At 38.2% G+C, this 25,872-nt stretch overlaps 1 protein-coding gene across 1 annotated transcript in view; it reads right to left on the bottom strand.

The window, feature by feature from the left end:
* Positions 1-578: 578 nt before the first annotated feature.
* Positions 579-25,872, bottom strand: part of Esf1 (ESF1 nucleolar pre-rRNA processing protein homolog) — a 52,609-nt gene continuing 27,315 nt past the window's right edge. Inside the window, exons 10-14 of the mRNA XM_028883575.2 lie at positions 19,115-19,236; positions 11,991-12,078; positions 7,053-7,129; positions 4,632-4,778; positions 579-1,655 (exon numbers count right to left, since the gene is read on the bottom strand). Of these exons, the coding sequence (XP_028739408.1) occupies positions 1,362-1,655; positions 4,632-4,778; positions 7,053-7,129; positions 11,991-12,078; positions 19,115-19,236 (728 nt within the window). The 3' untranslated portion in view covers positions 579-1,361. The remainder of the gene's footprint in view (positions 1,656-4,631; positions 4,779-7,052; positions 7,130-11,990; positions 12,079-19,114; positions 19,237-25,872) is intronic.

Consider the following 25,872-nt stretch of genomic DNA (forward strand, 5'->3'; position numbering starts at 1 on the left):
GGTGCTTTATAACAAAGACAGTCTTGTGTAGATATTGCTCTGAGATTTGCATCTTTAAAAAACATGCTTTCTTGGTAAACTTAGGTTTTTACACTAAAGATGGCAACATTAACATTAAACATAAACCCAGAAAATATATACTGCCTTTCAGAAGGGGCTGTATCTTTAATTGCTACAGTCCATTTTGGCTTTATTTAACTTAGACGAAACACATTCAGTTTTCCTGTGAATGGTCAGTTAATAGTTCTTACAATCTATACCAGATGGCCTTTAATCTTACAAAGAATTGGAGTTTCCTTTATACCAGCATACCCACCCCTCCAAAACATTCTAAAAATCTAAAGGACAGGTGGATTTCTTGTTGTGTGTGGTTGCTATAAATAGAAAAATGACTGCAGAGTCCATGAACATTTCAAATGTAATTATGGGCAATGTAAAAATGAAACTGCCTTTCCAAGGAACTGTCTTCTTAAACAGTTAAAGTCATACTTTTAGGTATTTTTTTCTAGAATAGTCGCCTGAAGTGCATATAATGAAACAAACCAACAGTATACAAACTAGTAAAAAATACAAACCAGTAAAAACATCTTGCACTTTTATTTGTAGGTTAGTTCCACATGCAAATTACTAAGCATGGAAAAAAAGTTCACAGCTTCCATCCTTTTTGATAGAGAAGTAAGTTATCTCAATAGCTACTTAGATCTGCCTCCTGCCTTCAGAGATTAAGGTGCTACATATATATATATGTATATATATGTAATATAGATTAAGGTGCTACATATATATATGTATTTTTTAAATTTATTTTTAATCTTTACACAGAAAAATGGACACCATTTTTTACATATACTGTCAGTAGTCTTCTAGAAAGCTAGAGTAACACTGTACTTGTAGGAAATGAACTTCATACAATATAAAAATCTTATAAATTCTATAATTCACATAATTATGACAAATCTGTGGAAATGCACAGTATAAAATGTGAATATATGAATTATTTACAATTAGAACAATTATGTAAGGAGAACATTTTTTAAAAAAAATTTATGTGTGTGACTATTTTGCCTGCATTTATGTTTGTGTAGGCATTATGGGCACACAATGCTCACAGAGATGCATTGGATCTCCTGGAACTGGAATTACATACGGTTGTGACCTGCCATGTGGGTGCTGGGAAGCAAACTCAGATGCTCTGCAAAAGCACCTTTGTCTTTACTGTTGAGCCGTGTCTCTAGTCCCAATGAAGAACAACTTCATGATGGTCAGAAAAGGGTATTTTTTCATACTCTAGAAAGGTGGCTTCATCCCCATTATCCCTTATACTATTTCTGTGTACTTGAGATCACAGAGACAGTACCCAGTTATTTGACTCTCTGTTTTTTTCTGGCTTGGAATTGCTCTGTTTTGTTTTTCACGGATTTAATCAGCGAAGACAAGGCAGGATCTATGGGCCGCTTCTGTGTCGGCTTTCCCGTGTCCTGCTGAGCTCGCTCTACTGTTTGAGTAAGTAGTTCTTCTTTGCGTTCTCGCTGCCGGGCTTTCTCCTCAAGAATTTTTTCCATAGCTTTTGTTTTCTTGAAATTAGGATCAGAGGGATCCAAATTGAACAAGTGGGAAGTGTACATTGCCTGAAACCGTGCGTCGCTAACATTTACCTGCAAATCCAAAAGGAACAAATAGGTAAATAAAGGCAAAGATCTGTTGGTTATTAGTACACAAGTGTGCACACAGTGCAATGAGACATTAGAACCATTTCTACAATTTCAATGAGTTTTTTACTTTGTTATTTGAGACAAATCTGTCTTTTAATTCTAGGCTGGACTGGAACTTGCTGCTTTTGAACACAGGATCCTCCTGGCTTTGGCCTCCTGAGAGCTGGGATTACAGGAATGTGCCACCATGCCCAGGGTAGACTCAATGGAATCTTAAGGCCTGCGCTTCAACCACAATGTGCAAGGTGTGCTGTTCTCTTCTCCCAAACCAATCTATTTGAAAGAGAAGATTAGTGGCCCATGTGTATAGTGGTCTGTAACTTGGGATGATTACTTTGACTGACTAGAGAAGTAGTTCCCAAGGCTTCCGCTACTTGCTTAGCATAAGGCTGACTTCTGTCCATCATAAATAAGTCAATTGGGACACTGTCTAACTGCCCAAATTTAAGCAGTCACTGCACTCTGTGTAATTTTAAGAAATTTTAAATTTGGTATCAAGAAAAAGTATAGCTAAACCAGGTAGCATGGGGCAGTAATTCCAGCTACTCAGGAGGCTGACTCTGAAGGATTTCAAATTCAAGGCCACCTTGGGCAGCTGTTTCAAAATATGCAAAATGGTAGTTGCAGAGGCTGCTCAATGGTAGAGTGCTTGCCTAAACCTGTGTAAAGTGCCAGGTTCAATTACCCTGGAAACGAGTTTGGGTGGAGAAGGGGGAGCAAAGAAATCCGCCCTCCAGTCCAAGATTTGGTAAGATACAACCCCCAAACTATCCTCTATGTTTCTACAGAAAGCATTATGGTTCTACCTTGAAAAGTGAACCCTTCAATCCAGCCAGGCTTAGTAATGAACAACAAAGAAAAACCTGAGTCTACTGGAGACGGATCATAGCTTTACTTAGTTACAGTGATGGCAACAGACAGGATACCAAGAACAAAGGAAATCTCATGAAAATTCTGTGTGTGTGAATGTGTATGTGCATGTGTACAGGTGCCTGTGCCTGCATGTAGAGACTAGAGGTTGATGACAGGTATTTTCCTTTATTGCTCTCTACCTTATATTTTGAGACAGTTTCTTTCATGGAAGCTGGAGTGTGGTGATATTTTATTTGTATGTTAATAAATAAAGTTTGGCTGGAGATCAGAGGACAAAGCAAGCCATAAACACAAAAGTCAGGCAGTGGTAGCACACATCCTTCTGATCACCTGGCAGGCAGGGTCTCTGCGTGTTCAAGGACACACTAGGGAACAGCCAAGCATGGTGACACACGCCTTTAATCCCAGTACCAACCACAGGCCCTGGAGGTCTGTATAGACAGGCAAGGAAGTGAGGTAGCTGGGCTAAGAGCCAATGAGAGGGCAGAACAGCAAGGCAATAAAGGTGCATATTAGACAGGAAGCGGTCCTTTTGGTAGCTGTAGAGCTGGAGAGGTAAGGTCGGTGGCTCTCACTATTTCCCTGATCTCTAAGGCTTTCACCCCTATATTTGGCTCCATGTTTCTTATTTAATAAGACCGCTTAGAAATTCTTCTATACTGGAGCTTCATCACCTGGGTAGGCTGGCTGTCAGCAGGCCCCTGGGATTGGCTTGTCTCCATCCTCCACAGCCCTGCCTGGGGTTATAATCGTATGCTACTGCTCTTAGCTTTTATGTGGGTGCTGGAATCCAAACTCAGGTCTCATGATTGTTCAGCAAGTTATTTACCCACTGATACATCTCCACAGCCCTCAGGGAAAAAAAAGTTATTTGTGTTGTGTAGAGGTTAGAGGACAACATGAGGGTGTCAGTTCTCCCACTATGTGGAATACAGGGACTGAACTCAGGTTCTAAGTCTTAGTGGCAAGTGCTACTACCTGCTGGGCTGTATCACAGCTCCATAAAAAATATTTTAAGCATGGTTATTTATGTGTGAAGGTAGAGCTCATAATTAGAAATTATTCTTTGATTTTTTTTATTAGAAAACCAATTAATCAGAAACTTCATGGGAATAGAAGCATATATGAAAAGGTGGAGCAATAGGGGCCTTGTAATCCTTCTCCATGCTATGAAGAAGTCTATGTCCTTCCCTCCACTTTGACCAAATTCAAAACTCACCCATCTTTTCTTCCAAGTTCACTAATGGAAACTGTTAAGTAATTCCTAGTGGATATTTTAAAGCTTTCTGCGGAGGGCTCAAACTCATGTGTATGGCCATTAGGACCACTCACTCACCGTAACAAGAAAACTGAAGAGGACAGGCAATGTAATACGCAGAAATGAAAAAAGCATTGCTCACCATGTTGCCTACTGTACACAGTGAGAGTGAACCCACTGTCACGGCTTCTGGTATTTATTTATTTATTTATTTATTTAGTATACAGAAGAGGGCACCAGATCTCATTATAGATGGTTGTGAGCCACCATGTGGTTGCTGGGAATTGAACTCAGGACCTCTGGAAGAGCAGTCATGCTCTTAACCTCTGAGCCATCTCTCCAGCCCACGGCTTCTGGTTTTAACATTTAAAGGCCACAGATTTTTGTTGTAACACAGCTACCAAATTAAAGGTAACTATCTCACCTAGAGCTCAAACAGTGATGTGCTCCACTCTGGGATGAACTGTGTTAGATTAAAGGACAGTTGCTTTGTCAACATTATGGGCCCTTGAGAAGGGCTTTTCAAGGGTAAGTTCATGCTTAATTTCTATATCCAGAGCTGACTTTTTTTTCTTTTGGTTTTTTTGAGACAGGGTTTCTCTGTGTAGTTTTGGTGCCTGTCCTGGATCTCACTGTGTAGACCAGGCTGGCCTCGAACTTACAGAGATCCGCCTGGCTCTGCCTCCCGAGTGCTGGGATTAAAGGCGTGTGCCACCACGCCTGGCCAGAGCTGACTTTATATTGAACTCCACCTTCAAGAAGCTAATAATGACTTGTGCTGCTGTTACCTCAAAGTCATCCTCAACTAACTCCTTCTTTTTCATAAGCTGTTTCTTCTTCTTTTTGCTCAGATTCTGGTGCTCCACAATCTTGTCATAGTTGAAGTGTTTCTTGCTGTCCTCTTCCTCATCCATTACAAGCAAGGCCATTTCTGCCTATGGAGAGAAAAACGAACAAACAAAACCTGAAATATACAATGGAGTTTTCCTGCACTGCTACTGAGAATTGCTTATACTCAATGACTGGAGAGTAGAAAGAGGCCTAAGATACAGTACAGCTTCGGTCCATTCCACGCTGTGATGTGAGGATTAGCTACAGGGGAGGAGGGAAGTAGCAGTCTTTATGCAAAGGACAGACTTCCATTCCTGTAGTCATCAGATTAGCAGGCAAAGGAACAGAGCCGGGTCTATCAAATACATTTCATCTTCACCTTGCTCTTTTTAAGTAATGACAGGAAATTTACTTTGTGATTCAAATTATAGTTTCCAGATGTGTACTTTAGCAACTAGGAAAAATCTTTTGCTCTTTTTTTCCTTGCCTCTTTCAATACTGATATACTTTCATGAGCTAGAATCAGCATTTGCTTCAGAGACCAAGCATTCTGTTTCTACTGATTATGAGATTAAAGAGACACCTCAAGAGTCAAATAAACAGCCACAAGCACACAGAAGCATGCTCCCTGACTCTTACACACAAGAATACTTTAATTTCCTTTCCTTCCATCACATTTGACTTCCTTATAGAGCCACGTCCCATGAACAGATGGATCTTTAAGTAACTTTATGAGTACTTACATGTAATGGATAGAGAATAGAAAAATGCATTAAACTGACCAGTTTAGGTGGCCTGTTCAAGGTCACTGCCAGAGCCACTGGGTTATACATAAGCATCACAGCATTTCTAATGAAGATTAAGCATATGTATATTAAACTTATATTTACTACTAATAAAAGAGAAATTAGCATTTGATGCTGTGGGCTGCAGAAATATGAAGTAGGAATTCAGCTGACAATGGCAAAAGCTAATACCTGGAATAGCAGGGCTCTTCTAGAGGATAAAGTCAAGCCTCAAGGAGTCTTGGTGACATCAGCTTTTGAATATATTAGCTGTGTCCTACAATGAATTTCTTGTGTGCTATGTAGCTTTCCCATTTGATTGATCATTCATTGGGCACAATTTTTCCCTTATACAATTTGGGGTATTTGGATAACATTCCACAACTGTGTGCCTTTCTGTAATTCTGTAATCACCATTAGCAAGTATCCGGCCAGGACCATCTCCAGACAAAAGTACTTTATTTCAGATATTTCTCAAACATCCAAGGACAGAATGCAGATACATAAGCACTCTGACCACCTGCTAATTTCCTGAGATAAGGTAAAAAATATCCTCCTGAGAAAACTGTCAAGACCAAGGGGATGTTAGGTACAAAGCTTTGTTTCTTGTTAATTAAACTTAAACCCTCCTTTCTCCCATAGCCCAAGTCTGCCTTTAACAAAGAACAAAAGGGCTTTTACATACCAGGTACATCAAGCTGTGACACAGGCTATCTAGCTACTGAGTTCACTTCCCCCACCCTGCCAGAAAACGGCACAGCCAAGATCTGGCTGAGACAGATCTGGTTCCAAAGGAAAATAAGGCAGTTTTATTTTACTCATGATTTAGTGACATAAAACTCCTTATACTTTACCTAACCACTTCTAAGAATATAGTTTGAGCACACAAATTCCCCCTTTTGATCTATTAACCGATTAGCTCTTAGTTGACCCTACCTCCTTTAATCACTCCCCTTTTGGGTTGCAAATGACACTGACAATTACTGCCCTTTGTGTGGATCTTATCACCTCTCTGTTTGACCCTCAAAGAATTCAAGCCATGTGACCTTGCTTTAGCAGAGTATTGCTGACTGCAAGGGTATATAACTGTAAACCTCAGAGACTTGAGGAGAACTAAGATGGAGAACTGAGATGGGGTAGTACTAAGATAGAACACAAAGAGAACAGCAGAAAAATGTAGAGACTCTGGGAAAAGTCTATGAAGGGCTGGACACCTATAGTCTTTGTTAATTTGACAAGCTATAATAGAAACTGTAATATGGTTGATTCAAATAGAACCAAAGGATGTGGAAATACTATTTTATGTTTCAACAACAGTATTTTCTGTTTCAGTCATCCTAGAGGGTGAGAATAAGAATGTCTCTTCTTAGTCACAAAGGTCTTGAGAAACTTTGACTTCATATTAGTTGGAGAAACAGTGTTTGGTTAAAGATAACATTTAAAAACTATGTGGCTAAAATACTTACGTATGTTATAATGATACAAAATCCAATGGAAAAATCAGTTTTAAAATTAGACTCTAAAAACTCATATGAACCACATCAATTGCACATATTAATCATCAATAAACACTCAACAATGACCGCTTTCTACCTTTTGTTTTTCTAGTTCAGTTTTTTCCTCTGAAGATGTGTTGTCTTTTGCAGATTTCGTTGATTTTTTCTTTATACCTGGTACAACAAACAAACAGAGGACAGATAAAATGACAGGATTAACAGCCAAAATCTGTTTATATTCTGAATAAAATGCAAACTATCTAGGAATAATCTTAACAATAAATGTCAAAATTACAGGAAGGAAAAGCACAACCCTGAAAGAAGGCCATGGCTATAAACATAGTACACAAGCCTTCTGGAAGGCAACTAAGCATTGAAAGGAAGGCATTTTTGTTGGTGTGGTGGCACATTTCTCTAATTCTAGCACTCAGCAGAGGAAGAAGGGTTCGGAGTTCTAAGTTTGATATATAGTGAGACAACCTCAAAACCAAAGCAAACAGCAGTATTTAATAAAGAGAATCACTAAACCATGGACTGAACACAATGGCTTAGTCCTTTTGTAGTGAAGGAACACCCTCCCGCTCCCCGACACACACACAAGTTATTTAAAAGGATGAACAATTTGCTTCATCCTAGAAATAGAGAATCGGGTTATGCACTTATCTGAAAAACAGGTGTTTTTTTGTTTTGCTTATATGTTTTTGCTTTTAAATTAAATTTTAAATTAAATAAATTTTTAAATTAATTTATTTTGGTATGTCTGTATGTGCATGTACCACATCAAATGTGAAGGCCAGAGGGCAACTTGTGGAAGTTGGTTTTTGTTGGTCTTAATGCAGCAGTGCAATGTTACTCATTAAGTGGCGCTGTTACCATGTGAGAAAAGTCACTATCAGAGTTTTATTAGAAGGGAAGAACAGAAGAGAATGTGATCAGGTTTATGGAAGACACGTTCAGAGGGAAATGGGGGTGGGCATGGGAAAGAAAAAGGGGAGGAGTCTGTGATCCACTTTTTATGGATTCCCCTGCACATACGCATGTGTTTATGGAGCTACGCCACGCATGCACGTAGATTGCGTGATCATGCTGCGTGGAAATTATGTGACGATGACGTAGGGCCTAAAGCCCTAAAGAATGACTAAATATCTGAACAGCACATGGGCCTTCTATTAGGCTGTGGTGGGCCCATGTAATGGAGACCCCAGATGCTAGGAGTACTGATATATTTAGTAGGGGTACTTTTAATGGGCTTAGGGGGGTGATTCCTGTGGGTGGTCAGCAGCCCCCTAAATCGTGGGTTGGTGCTAGACTAGAGTGATAAAAGGCTCAGAAGAATCCTGCGAAGAAGAATACCTCTGATACAATGGGTGGTCATGTAGTTAGGGGAGTGGCCAGGAATTCCAACAGTTTTCCTTTTCTACCATGTGGGTCCTGGGGATCAAACTCAGGTCTTGGGTGTAGCAGCAAGCACCTTTACATTCTGAGCAATATCTTGCACATATGTGTGCATACCAAGTAATTGCCTGGTACCCATGGAGGTCAGAAGAGGGCATTAGATCCCTTGGAACTGCTACAGTTGAGTTGCCATGTGGGTGCTGGGAACTGAAATGGAATTCTCTGCAAAAGAGTGAGTGCTTTTAGCCACTGAGCCATCTCTCCAGCCCCAAATATGGAATTTAATAATGGCAGTTACCTGTAGGGTTATTCTATGGCCTTCATGAATTAGGAAACTGTAAGAATATAGTTACTGCTTGGCACATAGTCCTATAAGATACCTGCAATTATTTCCATTATTGTCTGATTATACATATATATCTCAAGTTCCTTAGTAATTATGCTGATACTATGACTTTGTTCTTTCTTTTGTGTGTCTGAGTGTGGGGACTTCAAAGGTAGATGGAGTCTGGGTGATAAAGTATGAAAGATTAATCTGAAATCTGTTAGACTGTTACTGCATCACTGATTCTCTGTGTACTGTGGGACACTGTCTTCTTTTGATAAACTGCTTTTTCTTCCATTGACTAGAAAGCAACAAACTTGGGCTGGGGATATAGCTCAGTTGGTAGAGCTCCTCAACACAACATAGAACCAGGCATGGCGGTTCAACTCATGCCTGCAACTGAAGTACTTGGGAAGTGGAGGTAAGAGGTTACCCTTAGCTAACAGGGAGAAAGAAGCCAACTTGAGCTATATGTGACTCTGTCTCCAAACAAACAAAACAAAAATAACCCAATGTAATGGTCTGAATGAGAACTGTCCCCCACAGTCTTAGGCACCTGTATCCTTGGTCCCCAGTTGGTGGTGATGTCTGAGGAGGTTTGGTAGGTATGGCATTACACTGAGAACAGGCTTTGAGTGTTTTTAGTCTCCCTCATTTCCAGTACACTCTCTCTGCTTCATGACTGTGCATCAAGATGTGAGCCCTCAGTTTCCTGCCCCTGCCACCATCCTCCATTATGGGCTCTAACCTTCTGGAACCATAGACCAAAATAAACTCTTTCTTCCATAAGTTGCCTTGGTTATGGTGTTTTATCACAACAGAAATGTAATTAACACACCCCCAATGTTTTCTACAGTAATAACAAATCAAGATGCTGGAAAGATGGCTCAGTGGTTGAGAGCACTTGTTCCTGAAGGAATCCTGAATTCAGTTCACAGCATCCACATGGTGGCTCACAACCGCCTCTAAGTCCAGTCCTGGGGATCCAAGGAGAGAGTACATCTTTTTAAAAACTTTTTTGTGAGCCAGGCGGTGGTGGCGCACACCTTTAATCCCAGTACTCGGGAGGCAGAGACAGGCGGATCTCTGTGAGTTTGAGGCCAGTCTGGGCTACAAAGTGAGTTCTAGGAAAGGTGCAAAGCTACACAGAGAAACCCTGTCTTGAAAAACCAAAAAACAAACAAAACACAAAAAACAAACAAACAAACAAAAAAAACCCAAAACCACTCTTTTGATCCCAGTTACATGCAGAATACTAGGGAAATGAAAAGTTTGTGTTCTGAAACATTATCTCATCAGGGAATCTCACAGCAAGTAGGAAATATCTCTTAAGACAGTCCTGGTCATACATGCCTTAAATGTCAGCATCAGGACATGCCTGGGTACATAGTGAGATCCTGTCTCAAAAAATAACAAAGCAAAGCTTTTTTTTTTTAAATCTCTTGGGAATATAATATTGCAAGAAGTACATAAGGATCAAGTCTATTGATTCACATAAAAACCAAGACTCTAAATCAGATGTGAGGATTTTATAGTTACAGAAAATAAATTGAAATAATTATTGTATTTAAAGTATCTTTTGTTGTTTTGTCAGTTAAAACATTATGAAGAAAACTGATGATGCCCAGAGACATTCCTGTCCATCAACTTCATGGTACAGGCTGAATTTGTTAAAAATATTACTACCTACTATTTCTACCTTTTAAAAATGTCATTTTATGCTCATGTGCAGTGACACACATATGCACAAGCATGCCACAGTTCAGTTTGTGCACAGTCAGAAGACATTTTTGAGACTGATTCTCTCCATCTGTGGGGTTCTGGGGAAGAAACTCAGGTCCATCAGGTATGTGTGACAAACACTTCTATCTTCAAAACCATTTTGTCAGCTCCAACTTTAACCTTTAAACAAGTTCTATAGTCTTGAACTAACCATGCCTCACAAATTGTTCATTTTTGTCCTTGAACTGACTTCAAACTGGGCATGCTCAGTAGTGTATTCCTTAATTGAGCATGCTTAGGAATATGCCTACCTCTATGAATGTGCACCAATAACTGTTAAAACCAGATAGAAACAATTCTTATGGAGCATTCTGAAATAAACACATTGAAAACAAACAAATTCTACCTATATTGTTCACTCAGAATGTGTGATACTATTGCTAGAGAAAGCTTATGTGCAATTTCAATGTGCTCTCTTTAAGAAAACTTTAATGCTTCACAATGCTCCATAATAAACTTTGTGTCAGTCAGAGGAAAAGGCTAAAATTCATCATCTTTTAGAAATGACCACACAGGTATGATAAAAAGCAGAATATGCTAGGTTTCCATTTCCCTTTCCAATTCCTAAGAGTCTCATATTCTATAATAGAATTTATTCAACTTGATCTTTCATCAATAAAATGTCAGTGCTAAAAGGCTATAACAAGCAGGAAATAATTTTAAGCAATTCTGACTTTTCCTGTTGAGGACTGTTCTGGCCCACTGGTCAGGAGGGACAAGAAGCAGGGAAACCTCATAAACTACTTCTCTTTACAATGCCAGCTTGCAGTTCTCCAAGAATAAGCCTTTGGGAGTTCTTGTGTGTGGAATAAAGACGAGGGGAAGGCAAAGCACACAACAGCAACTGGAAATACTTACAATGGTTTCTGCACTGACTTGCCCAAGTATGGCCTCAACCTTACCAAACACATTCATATATATTTAAAAACTATATACATGCCAGACAAATTCTCCACTGCCTTTGCAAGACAGAGTGCTGGAGTGCAAGTACTATCATGCAACGAGACTATTCTTCATTCTAAATCCCATTATTCTTTTAGAGTCCATCTGGCTAGCTATAAAGAAAATTTCCAGAAAGAGCCCCCATTAAACTGTTAAACTCACTCTTACTAAAAGTCTCATAATGAGGGAGCTGGAGAGATGGCTTAGCAGTCAAGAGTATTTGTTGCTCTTGTAGAGGACCCAGGTTAGCTTCCCAGCACTACATGGCAGCTCATAACCATCTGAAACTCTAGTTCCAGGTGTTCTGACATCCTCTTCTGGCTTCTTCGGACATGGCATGCATGTGGTGCACATACATGCAAGCCAAATAGTCATACATAACATAACACAAAAATAAGGAAGTCTTCTTTTATAAGGGAATTATTTTATATCTTCTATGTTCAGGGGGCATGTTGGCTCTTCTCAATATGATTTATGACTGAAATCTACAAGACAGACTTGGTTATAAACCATTAACGGTTTTCAACCCATATCATTTTTTCTTTGGATTCCAACTGAAAAAAAAAAAATCACAAATCCAAGCTGGCTTACCTATTTTTTTAACTTCTTCAGCAAAGTAGGGATCATTCATATCAACATCAGAAGGAAGCTCATCTTCACTAGCTTCTTCAGCAAGAGCCTTAAAGAGGAATGTAAAGAGAGTTTCAACATTGTAAGGACCGCAATAAGTGAATATGAAGAAAATAATAAGCATTTTTGAAGTCAAGAAATTCAATATAAAATTAAAAGTCTAAAACAAGTTAATTTATAAAATAATTCTAACTCAGTCTTTTTGTTTTTCCACCAGACAATTAGAAAATAGTCAAGAAGAGCTGATGAGATGCTCAATTGGCAAAATGCTTGCTACGTACAGCCTGAGGATCTGAGTTCATATCTCCAGTTCCCATGTTAAAAAAAAAAAAAAAAAAAAAAAAGTACATCTGTAGCCCCAGTGCTGGGCAGGATGGACGAGGCCTGGAGTGCTGAAACATCTCTAGAGCCAGTCTAGCTAATAGGTAAGTAAGCTCCAAGTTCAGTAAGAGATCAGATCTCAAACAAACTCAGGCAAACAAAGAAACTACAGCCCCCAAAGGTGCAGAGCAGTCTGCACATGCACCCACACACATATGTGCACACACCCAAGAATATGCTCACATATGCATGGAAAATACTAACAGGAAACTACGATTTTTGTAAGAGAATATTATCAGATATGTGGTCCCCGTCCTTAGAAAGTAATGAGACATACTGTACTGTTCAGTTTTTGTAAACTTGACAGAAACTTGAGTCACTTGGGAAGAAGGAATCACAACTGAAGAACTGCCTCCATTAGGTTGGCCTGTGGGCATGTCTGTGGGGGCACTTTTTAAACTGCTAATTGATGAAGTAGAGTGTTGTTTGAATGCTAACTGGTCTTATTAATATAAAACCCTGAGCCAGATATTGGGGTAAGAGCTGAAAGATCAGAGAAGCAGAGCAAGCCACAGCCAACCTCACCTCACCAACTCCTCGGCCAATCCTGTTCCCATGAATCTTCAGACTGAAAGCCTCTGAGTCCTCACCAGAAAGGCCTCAGCCAAAACAAGTCTTTAGTTCCTGTCTCCTCACGCCTTATATACCTTTCTCCACCCACTCATATCACTTCCTGGGATTAAAGGCATGTGTGCTTCCAGTACTGGGATTAGAGGTGTGTGCCACCACTGCCTGACCTCTATGTCTAATCTACTGGCTGGCTCTGTTCTCTGATCCTCAGGCAAACTTTATTAGGGTACACAATAGATCACCACAGTAGGGCCTAGTCTACTGTGGGTGGTGCCATCTTTAGTCCTGGGCTGCATAAAGAATGTAGCTGAGAAAGCCAGAGGAACATGCCAGAAAGCGGTGTCCTGCTTTAGTTCCTTCCCCAGCATCCTTCCCCAGAAATAGCCTATTACCTGGATGTATAAGATGAAATAAACCCTTTCCTTCACCAAGTTGTTCTGGTCAGAATATTTTATCATAGCAAAGGAAACTAAACTAAGATACATAGACATTTATAAAATAATACTTCAATTGAATTCAATATTCAACTGACATAAGAGTTATAAAGGGATATAGATCCTCACAGGAGAACATTGTTGGTTATTCAGTAAAGAGAATGGCTTGATATTTGATACAACTAAAAAACGGCAGTGATTATCAATAACAAAGTCAACCACTATAGGTTATCTCAAATATTTAGAACAATCTATTTGGTTAAAGAGGAAATGATTTCTACTACAAAATTTTAAAACATATAAATTAATGCTCTGTTCTTATTTTCAGTTTAAAAAATGACCTTGGGGAGGAGATGGCTCAGAAGTTAAAAGCAACCACTACTTTATCATAAAAAGATCAGGACCCATGTCAGATGGCTCACAACCACCTTAACTCCAGCTTCAAAGGATCCAACACCCAATTATGGCTTCTAAGGGCCTATTTGGGCATCTACATGTACACATATGTACATATACACTTACACAGACAAACACATAAAAATTTTAAAAACAATTTTTTTTTTAAAAGGCCAGGCATGGTGGGACACACCTTTAATTCCAGTACTGAGGAAGCAGAGGCAGATGTGAATTTGAGGCCAGCCTGGTCTACATAACAAGTTCCAGGTAAGCCAAGGCTACCTAGTAAGACCATTTCCAAAAGAAAACAAAACAAAACAAACACCTTGTTTTATCTGTGGTCTACCACTGTAAACTATCTGTCTATTTTAAATAATTTTGAAAGCTAAAATTTCCCTAATACAATTTGAAGAGACTGTCTATACTGTATTGGTCTATTTAACTAACAAATAAGACCATAAAGTAAACCGAGATAAGACTAATCAAACTAGGTTTATTTCTAACAATAGAAAACATCCCTGTCATTTTAATAAATATGCTTAGAATATATTCATCCTGGATGCAAAATGATATGATCTATTAAGCTTTAAAGGCACCAAGAAGTCAGAAGGCATCTGATGCTATCATCAAGTCTGGTGCAGAACACCAAGTCTTGAAGACACTGATTGCTTACTGTATGTATTTTACATGTTAACAAATCCAGATCTTCTCTTGGCTGCTCTTCCTCCCTCTGGCACTTGCCAGATTTGGGAGTTTTCATTTAGAGGGACCCTTTAGCCAAGCCCAGGTGGTGAGACACGAGTACATGGTACAATTCCTCCTAACTTCGGTCCTGAGGCTGCTTGTGTCAGATCCAGTCTCAAGGCCCAGCTAGGCTTGGACATCATGTGCTCTGGCTCAGCCTGGTGAACCCACTTGACCCCACCGTAACTGCACCCTCCCCAATTCCCAGGCTTACCCACAATTACAGACCCACTCATTCCTGTTCTAGCCTCCAGGCATCACATCAGTCTGCTGTGTTCGCATCAGATCCATGACCAACGCAAGAAGCCTACACTTCCAGATTTCACTGCACAAAAACTATGAAAGGTCAAGACAGTATGTCCTCCCAAACCCACCAAGTTCTATAGCAATGGTCTCCAGTGAGCATTACCAAGATGAACTCCAGGACACAGAACTGAACAATCATAAAACTAATCAAAGAACTTGGAGTTTAAAGACACAATCGAATAGCTCAATGAACTCAAGGAGAACAAAACACCTGAGTGGTGCCCAAGAAAACACAAACATAAGTCTGAAATGACAGGACAAAGACAATACAAGATTTGAGAAAGGAATTCAACAGGCATAAGTAAAATTGATCAAATATAAGACATACGATTAGAACCTAAAGACAAACTAGGGGAATAATACAAGCAAAGAATATGAAGAAAGCAGAAACACAAAACAAAACAGGAAAGAAACTGGGACTCCATGAAAAGACCAAATCTTTGACTTATAGGCACAGATGATCCCAGGTCAATGGCTTTTGAACAATGATGTTCAAAAGAAAACTTTCAAACTAAGGAAAGACATACCCAGACGATCTAAGAAGCACAGCTAATACCAAATAGAGAAGACCATAAGCAAAACTCCCCACAACATATCACAGTTAAAACACTTAAACAGAACAAAGAAAGAGTATTGAAAGCTCCAAGAGGAAAATCCTAAGTCACATAAAAAGGAAAACCCATCAGAATAACAGCTGATTTCACAATGGAAACTTTGAAAGCCAAAAGAGCAATGTACGCCAAGTTCTACAAAACCACCTACATAGACTACTGTACCCAGCAAAGCCATCTGTCATGGTTGAAGGAGAAAGAAAAACTTTCCACAACTCAAATAGGCTAAAAGAGTTCATGTCCAGAAAAGCCAAGCCTAAAGAGAATACTGGAAACAATACTTCTTAGTGAAGAATAAGCATAGCCAAGAGACCCTAGAAAGAAGACAAATGAAACTGTAATTAATAAAATACTAAATACAACTAAGAACACAAATACCAAACCAAACAAAAACAAAAACCAACAAAACAACAACAAAAATCAACAAAATGACAGCAATACACACCTTTCAATAATGTTAAATATTAATAGCCTCAACTCTCCAATCAAAAGACACAGGCTGGCTGAATGAATTAAGATACAAAGTCCATCTTTCTGTTGTTTACAAGAAACTCAGCTTTAAAGATAGGGATCATCTTAAAGCGGAAGGATGGAAAAAGTATTCCAAGCAAAAGGAACAGGAAGCAAGTAGGTGTTACTGTCTTAACATCTGACAAATAGACCTCAAACAGAAACTAATCAAAAGAGATAAAGGGCACTGCCTTAGGTAGGGTTTCTATTGCTGTGAAGAGATACCATGACAATGGCAGCTCTTATAAAGGAAAAGCATTTAATTGGGGTGACTTATATTTTCAGAGGTTTAGTCCTTATCATAGCATGCAGGCAGACACGGTGCTAGAGATCCCACAGGCAACAGGAAGTGGCCTAAGACACTGGGTGTATTTTGAGCATAGAAGACCTCAAAGCCACCCCTACAGTGAAAAACTTCCTCCAACAAAGCTACACCTCCTAAGAGCATCACTCCCAATAAGCTTATGGGGGTCAACTACATTCAAACTACCATAAACACTTCATTTTAATCAAGGGAACAGTGAACCAAAAAAGGTATTACTATCTTAACATATATGTACTGAAATTGGTACACTCAATTTCATGTGTACTACTAGAATTAAAAGCACAGATTAATATCAACCCATTAATAGTAGGTGATTTCAATACCCTTCTTCCTCTAATAGACTGATCATCTGGACAAAAGATAAACAGAGAAACATCAGAAACAAATAATATTATATATCCAATGGACTTATTCCACCCAAATACCAAAGAATATGTATTCTACTCAGCAGCCTATGGAAGGTTCTCTATAATAGACTATATCATGGAATACAAAACAACTCTTTTGGTTTTTCAAGACAGGGTTTTTCTGTGCAGCTCTGGAGCCTATCCTGGAACTCACTCTGTAGCCCAGGCTGGCCTCAAACTCACAGAGATCCGCTTGGATCTGCCTCTCAAGTACTGGGATTAAAGGCGTGCGCCACCATGCCCAGCTAACAAAACAATTCTTAACAAATTCAGATGTATCTTACCTGATGCTAGTTAAATAAAAGCTAAAATCAATAACAAATAAATCTTCAGTAAGTACACAAACTCATGGAGAGTAAACAACTCATTACTGGAGTGATTAATGGGTCAAAGAAGAAAATAAGAAAGAAAAAAAAATCCTGTAACTAAAAGAAAATAAAACCACAATGCAACAAAATCTCTAGGAGACAAAAGCTGTCCTGCAAGGGAGATTTATAGCCCTAAGTGCCTTCATAACAAAATTATAAAGAACACAAATAAATGACTTAATGATGCAACTAAAAATTTTGGAAAAAATGATAAATCCAGTAGATGGCCAGACATAATAAAAACCAGAGCAGAAACCAATGAAATTGAAGCAAAGGAAACAATACAAAGAATCAACAAATCTAAGAGCTGGTTCCATGAGAAGATAAACAAGTTGACTGATCCTTGGCTTAACTAACCAAAAGAATGAAAGAGAAGACCCAAATTAACAAAATCAGAAATAAACAGGGAAATATTACAACAGACATAAAAGAAATTCAGATAAGGGAATAATTAAAACACCCATATGCCATTAAGTTGAAAATCTAAAAGAAATGGATGAATTTCTAGATTCACTATCACTATAACTATCAAAGTTATAGCAATCTAAACAGATCCATAACAAATGAGACTGAAAAAGTAATAATAAGGCTTCTGTTGGGGAAAAAAAAAAGAGCCAGGCTGTGGTGGCTCACAGCTTTAATCCCAGCACTCGGAGGCAGAGCCAGGTGGATATCTGTGACTCTGAGGCTAGCCTGGTCTACAGAGCGAGATCCAAGACAGGTACCAAAACTACACAGAGAAACCCTGTCTCGGAAAAAAAAAAAAAAAAAAAAAAAAACCAAACAGAAAAAAAGCCCAGGCCCAGATGAATTCACAGAAGAATTTCACCATTTTCAAAGATCTGAGTCAATCTTCTTAAAATTTTAAAGAATAATAGAAACAGGAGTACTCCTAAACACCTACTATGATGGATGCCAGTATCATTCTAATCCCAATGCCAGATAAAGACATAACAGAAAAAGAAATCTACAGGCCAATATCCCTGATGAACATAGATTAAAAAAAAATCCTCAATAAAATACTTGCAAGCTGAATATTTGCAAGACAGATATATATCAAAAAGATTATCCACCATGACCGAGTTGGCTTTATATATGATGCAGGGATGGTGCAACATATGCAAGCCAATAAATGTAATGAGTAATGTAAGGAGAATTAAAAAGAAAAACATATGATTAGTACATGATTAGTAAATTCAGAAAAAGCCTTTGGAAAAAAAAAAAAACCCAAGATGCCATCATGATAAAAATCCAAGAGAGATTTTTATCTCTTTTATATACTAGAGGGAATATATCAATATAATAAAAGCTTTATGTGACAAACCCAAACACCATCCTAAATGGAGAAAAACTTGAAGCAATTCTATAGAAATAAGGAACAAGACAGGACTGTTCATTATTCCCACTTTTTTTTCAATATTGAGCTTGAACATTAGCTGGAGCAATAAAGCAAAAGAAAGAAATTAAATGGATACAAATAAGAAAAGGAGAAGTCAGCCAGGTGGTGGTGGTGCATACCTTTAAGTGGTATTAATGGCAGGTGGATCTCAGAATTCTAGGCCAGCTTGGTCTACAAAGTGAGTTCCAGGACAGCCAGGGCTACTCAGAGAAACCCTGTCTCAAAAAACAAAAACAAAAACAAAACAAAACTAAAAGAAGAAAAAAGTAAAAGTAGGGGAAAAGTCTCAGCTTAGAAAATCTTCCCAGAAACTGTTAGCTTTATTATTTGTGGAATTATTCTATTAATGGCATTTAACTGTCTATATACGTTTTGAAGAAAGCTGCAGTAAGAAGAGGTAGCATATAAGGGGGTAGGACGTTTACCCTACTTTGCCACTTTATCACAATAAAGGTCCAAAAATTATTTTTTTGTAGATGGGTGTAGTGGCTCTCACCTACAGTCCCAGCACTGGGGAGCATGGGCCATACATACAGTGAGATTCTGTCACAGAGACAAACATTTCAAACTAATGGGTGCGGTATGAAGCCTAGAACTGGCATTCAATAAACACCCGGTCAATTAGCATGAATACCTTCTGTTTCTTTTTTAGTCTTTTCTTCTCCTTCTTCTTCTCTAAGAATTGTTCCCAAGGGGTCAGTTTATCCTTTCCCTCCAACTTGTTTTTGACCATCTCTTCTGCACTCTCCTTAAGGCCTGGAAAGGAAAAATTGTTTAGTTGAAAATGGTGATATTCAGTCAGTTAAAAGCTTACAAAAGCAGAAAGAAACATACATAATTTATGTAAGTAGGTATATCCAACATGAATACCTGCAATATTAAGGCCACAAAATGACAGGTAACCAATTTCCAGAGGGGAGGGGGAGAGACAGAGAGGAAGGGAGAGGGAGGGAGAGGGAGGGAGAGGGAGGGAATCTATTAGACATGGTGGTTTACCTACAATCCCAGTACTTCAAGGTTGAGTTTAAGTTCAAATGGGCTATATAATAGAAATACTGTCTCAAAACAAACAAACAAAATTTAAAAAATAAAGGAAAAAGGAACCCAAATATTTACTTAGGTCTAAATTTCCTCTCTCTACACTTGTTTTGAGTCTCTAAGAAGAATTCCTGCTTCTTTGCCTTTTGGTGAAGACTTGAGTGAAGAAAAATTATGAAGCAAAAACACAAGCTACAACTAACTCATTAAGCAAAAATCATCTCTAGTTTTTCTTGTCACTCGAATGAAAGTCTGTGTTCCCTGTGCACTGTGACCAACAAGAACTGGAGAACAAATCCTCGAGTCACTGCTTAAGTATTCTCCAAGGCTATAGAGTTAAGAACCAAAGGGCCACCAGCTTCCCTCGACTCTACATGGCTTGGTTCTTTCAATGCTGTTATTTGTTTTCATGGCTCATCTCTAAAGCTTTTGCTCCTATATTCTGCTCTTGACTCATCTATCCTTTGGCCATTAAACTAGAATTTTTAAGGTATTTAGCAATTAGAATAATTTCCAGGACTGTTTTTTGCATTTATAGCATTTTGAATGTGTTTGGGACGATGAATTAGATCACTCACCTCTTTTCTGAAATGACCATTTTGATCATTCCACTTACTGTTACATTTTATTTTGTTTATATGGAAACAGGTTTGCACTATGCAGAACTGGAAGACTGGGCTGGTCCCCAACTTACTATGTAGGCCAGACAGGCCTTGAACTTGTGGTGTCCTCTTGGCCCTGCCGCCTGACAGACTGGATTATAAGTGTGTGCCACCATGCCAAACCATTTGCTATTTTTAAAAGATGGATTTTGTGTCATATAAATATTTAAAACTCCACATCTAACTATGTCCTTCAAAATTTCTAACAAAAGTAGATGAATAAATAAATACCACCATCTTCAAAGAAGACAGAAACGTAGTTATATACTTTTTACTCTGGTAGTAGTAATGACCTTGGCCAGCTTAGGCTTTAACACCTATTCATTCAAATTTACCTTTGGTCTCAGGATACAAAATAAATCTGGCAGAGATTAGGTGGATGCAAACCTTCCCTCCCACATATACTTCCCTCCCTTTGAACTTCAAAATACTTGGTAGATGTTAAAATATATAGAACTAGTAACAACAGTGCTGTGAGTGCTCAAGACCAGGTTGAAACAGGTGAGTGCTAAGGTCCATTTCCTGGCTGCTAGGCAAATACTTAATCTCCAAATTTCCAAGACTTAGAAAAGTATTAAATTAAATCATATATAAAATACTGAGGGTAGGAGCTCTGATTTGTTAGATGCAAAAAAAAAAAAAAAAAAGAAACACAAACTTCAATTAAAAAATATATCTGGGGTTGGAGAGATAGCTCAGAAGTTAAGAGCACTGGTTGCTTTTTCAGAGGACCTAGGTTTGATTCCCAGCACCCACATGGTGGCTCAAAACTACCTTTAACTCCAGTGCTAGGGATCCAATGCCCTTTTCTGTCCTCTGTGGGCACCAAGCATGCCCTGAGTTCCTATTACACAAGCAGATAAAAGACTCATACACATAAAAGAAATCACTAAAACTCATTCTTTATGAGAAAAACATTTTACTTTAGTATACAGCTTTTAGAAGTTATGTGAATGAATACAGTCATATACAGATCTTCAAATGAACCAGTAATGTACCTAGGGAATGTAAGATGAGATCCTCATATAGGAGAAAGCAGTAAATTCTGATAAAACAAGTTGATTTCACATAACAAGATAGAGTAACATATATAATGCACACAGATCAGCATATAATCACTCTAACCTCAAACTTCATAGACATACTATTATATTATTAGATGATAGTTAAATCTTTAAAATCTTTTGTTTTTATTTTTTTGAGACACAGTTTGCCCTAGAACTCACGATGTGAATTCACAAAGATCCACCTGCCTTTGCCTCCCAAAAGCTGGGAATAAAAGTATGTGCCACCATGTCCGTAGCTAGAGGTAGTTTCTGAAAAGGGGTTATGTGATTATTTGCATCATGTAAGTGAGATGTCATTTTATTTGGTACTTGAATATATAGTTCTTTTTCCTAAGTTCCACCTGCATATGCCAGTTCTGTATACTAAAAACAGTGTAGAGTCACTTTCTTTCACATCTCATAATATTTAGCACAGTCCCAAACACACACAAAGTACTTAATAAACACGTCTTGAACTATTTGAAGGAAGGATTATTTCCTGCCAAGTGTTTGATCTTTGATGTTTAGAACATATTATTTCCAATAGAAAATGAATCAAAACTTTAAGTTCCAAATGGCTTCTGTCTCTAACTGGTTCACATGAACCACTAGTTCTAGAATAATGCATGCATTATTTATCCTTAGGAAATAATATTTCTCTGGAACTTAGTTTGTTTCTAGCAATAAAGAAATAATATCTTGAGTTCAAGTCAGTCTGTAGTTTCCTTTGCCTGGCTCTCACTTACTATACCAAAATAGAAGACTGACAAACACATTGCAGTGAATTAACACACCACCACAGTAACTTAAAAATGCTTTGTTCTCATTGTCATCATGAGGTCATTTAAATCTCTTGCCACAGATTACAGTTGTTTATGTTCTGAATTCTTAAAAATATGCCCATCCCAGAAGTCTCTTGGCAAATGCACAAGAACATTCTTCAGAGTCGTTTTAGCCTCATTTAAGAGAAGCCACGATGTGACTGAAAAACAACTTCATTATAACTGCTTTTAGTTTTGTACAAATTGGTTAAAAAAATCTTTAAGCATATATCCACAGACTGATAAAGATATCATTAATCCCACAAATAAGGGGTAAAGCCCCTTCTAAAGTGAGCTACAACTACAGATGATTCAATACGGCAATAATAATTTAATAAGCACAATCTATTCAGAATCATTTTGGCAGTTTCTGTGCATACAAAAGACTCATAAATATTCTCACAAAATCTATAAGAAGAATATACATTCCTCCTGACCTTATCCATATGAAATATTTGAAGTCTTCAAAGGATATGAATGTTTTAAAACAACTCAACTAGGTACTATTACAGGCTTTGTTTATAAAAACAAAATGCAGGTTTTAAGAGTTCTCATATAGGTCAAAACTGGCACTTTTTACTCAAATAAAGGCTTAGGACTCACTGGGAGTATTTATGAACACTTATATATCAATCTCTTAAAATTTTTGTGTGTGTTATAAATTAGACTATGTGGCACTCAATTCCAAACACTTTTAAAATGTTACTAACCACCGTCACTAACACCAAATCTTCAAATGTGGAACTCATTCTGGGTACTGGATTTTATAGAGGAAAACCACCAGTCATGTCCTGAGTAGCACTGCCATCAAGGCACCTCTTCAAAATAGCATATTACTCCCGAAAGTCTTAGGACAAGGAAGGACACATTTACTCACGTAACTAGGGTCAAAGGGACACCTAGTCCAGATTAGTAGCTAGTGCGAGTCCTACAGCACACATCTTATAAACGTCTATAGAATAAGAAAGCAAGGGAAGGGAAAAGTGACTCAAATCTGTTTCACCCCACTGACTGGGAGCAACAACACATGGAATTGGAAAGTAAAATAAAAACTAGTTCTGCAATAATAGCAAATAGCTAATGCTGTCAGTCAATCAGAGTCAATAAATGTTCTCTGGCTGTACTCAATACTATTAGAATCCTGTTACATTTACTATGTGAAAACAACAAAGATAAAATAAGGATAATAAGGATAAGTCTAAGAAAGATGCTTAGACTGGGAATTTCTACTCACCTAACAATTGTGTCTCCCCCAAAAACATTTAATAAATATTCACAGATGTGCCCAAAGTACTCATTGAATAGATGTTACTTTTTGTTGTTATTGCCTAAAGTTATTTCACTTTAGACAATAACAACACTGGTAGAAAATGCTTTACATATGTCTAGAACTTAAGTTATCTTTCTCTAACCTTTTCTAAATGCCCTTTCATTCTCCCTTAAAACAATAATGGCTTCCACTTCCAAGGGTATTAACTTTACTACACATCAAACTGTCCCCTAGGCCTGCTTCTTAGAGTTCAATGTTCTTAAAACACTGACTTCAAATACAAGACATGTGGGCCTCATTATGGAGCTATTGTTTCTTGTATTTGTCTCATGTTTATTTGTATGTTTTCCTTGCCTTCCAAGAGCTTGTAATCACAGTAACATACTACCAAGATAGCCTCATATTTGCAGACTAACTTCTGGCCAAGTCTGGGAAAGACAATCTGCTAACTTATTGATGGCAAAGACTGAGAAATTATTTGTTCTATTGTTACTTTTATACATTTATAGGCAAGGTAGAAAATGAATGAAATCTTTTACATGAATGACTAAGATACAAAGAAAAAGAATTCCTGAGTCAAGTCTCAACAAGGAAGCCCAAACAGAAATATTAAACTAGTTCAGAAGCAGGGAGTTTTCCTTGGGGATACATACTAAGCTAATATGTCTAGTATGGATTTGGGGTTGTTATGGGCTGCTAGCCAAGGAGGCAGGGGACAAAGTTTGGAGTCTGATCATGGTGGGAGGTCCTGGGATCTTTAAATGTGCCCCCACTAGATGACCCTCCCCCTACAGTTCAGGGGGAGTACATGCAGATCAGGGGGAGTAAAAATACAGTTTCCTTAGAGACTTTGTAACCACAAGCCCACAAAGCCATGGACTTGTAGTTGGAATTCACACTACTTGTGTGGTCCCAAATACACCAACTCAAAAATTCGATAGGTCTTGGATTAGAAATGCCCCAGGCACCTGACAAATACTCTCTAAAAAAGGCCTTCTGATATAGATTTCTTATAAGAAAAGAAAGATCCGAGACAACAAGATTCCAATTAAAATCCCCGATGAACTAGAGAAAGTAGAAATAAAAACCAGTAAGACAGAAACATAAACTACGGATTTGGAAATTGAGATACAAAATATAAAATCAGCACTTAAAAAAGTGAAAGAGGAAATTTAAAAAATTAAGATTATCAAAAGGATGAGACAAGTTTGGAGGAAAAAAGAAAAAAGCAACTCCCAGAGATAAAAAACAACTAGTCAGTGTCCAAGTTACAACACATATACTACAGAGAAAGAATCAATCAATGAAATAAAAGCAGAACTGAAGAAATTACCCACTAAGTTGTGTAGATCCAAAGGTACAGAAGTCAAGAGTTATCAGACACAAACGAAGAAAGTAACACATAAAACACAAACCAAACACCATTTCTAGAAGGGAAACCAGAGAAGATGAAGACAACCTAGGATTTTTAAGAGGAAAATGGTAGAGAAATTTTCAGCAGATGAAAGATACTATTTAAGCTACAGTATTCAATTAATTCCAAGCAAGAGTTAAAAATAAGCAAAAACAATCATACCACCTACACCATACTAAAGTCTAATACAGCAGACGGTAAAGTCTAATACAGTAAACATACTTTAAATTTAGGAACCCAATACAGCACCTTCTGAACTGGCTTCCTCACATACACTGACAGTACATTTCCTTCTTCTGGGAAAGGGGTTAAGATGCGGACTGGCCTAGGATATCCACAACAGCAGGTGTTCTCCCTACTCTAACCTGCAACACTCACAGCCTCACCAGCACAGCTAGGTCTAAGAACAGACTAGCCAGAAATAGTCTCTTTTCTTTTATCACTATTTATTTTGGTTACCACGAAAAGCATCAATATGCATAAAATAAAAATAAATAAAATCTTAAATTTAAAATTTAAAAATATAAACCTAACCCAACAAGAGGGAAATCATCCCTGGTAGTAGAAACCTAGCCAACTACACAGGGCCAGTGAATTCATGTATCTTAGAGGAGAACCCACAACCACCATTTTACTAAGCCAGCATAATCCCTAACTATATTCTGGATATTTGTCATTATACCCACAAATAAGTGTAGTCCTCACCTCTCAGCAAGCAAACTTCTTGTTGCAACACATGGAGGCCATGACAAAAAACCACAACCAAACACAATGCAGTTGCAGAGCCTAGTCCCAAAGGCTATATTTATAATACAACTCGTGGACCTAAGGCTCGGGGATCACTGTGGAAGAGGGGCAGGAAGGCTGTAAGAGCCAGAGGAACTGGGATTTACTGTGACACTATGTCCCCTATGAATGTCAGAAGCTACATCCAGAAAGTCTCACCAACGTCAATGCCTAAACAAGAACGACACCAAAGCTCATTAGGCCTCAAGCCCACCAAGAAACTACAGGCAACTCAAGCATGCTAAGAGCAGTCAGTAGAAATAGTCTTCTCCAAAGAACAGCACACCAATTGGTTATAAAAAACTAAACGGTCAGCCCCGGAGAAAACATACACACACAAGTAACCTCATACAGA

Source organism: Peromyscus leucopus, chromosome 4 (assembly GCF_004664715.2).
Source record: "Peromyscus leucopus breed LL Stock chromosome 4, UCI_PerLeu_2.1, whole genome shotgun sequence".
NCBI classification, from domain to species: domain Eukaryota; kingdom Metazoa; phylum Chordata; class Mammalia; order Rodentia; family Cricetidae; genus Peromyscus; species Peromyscus leucopus.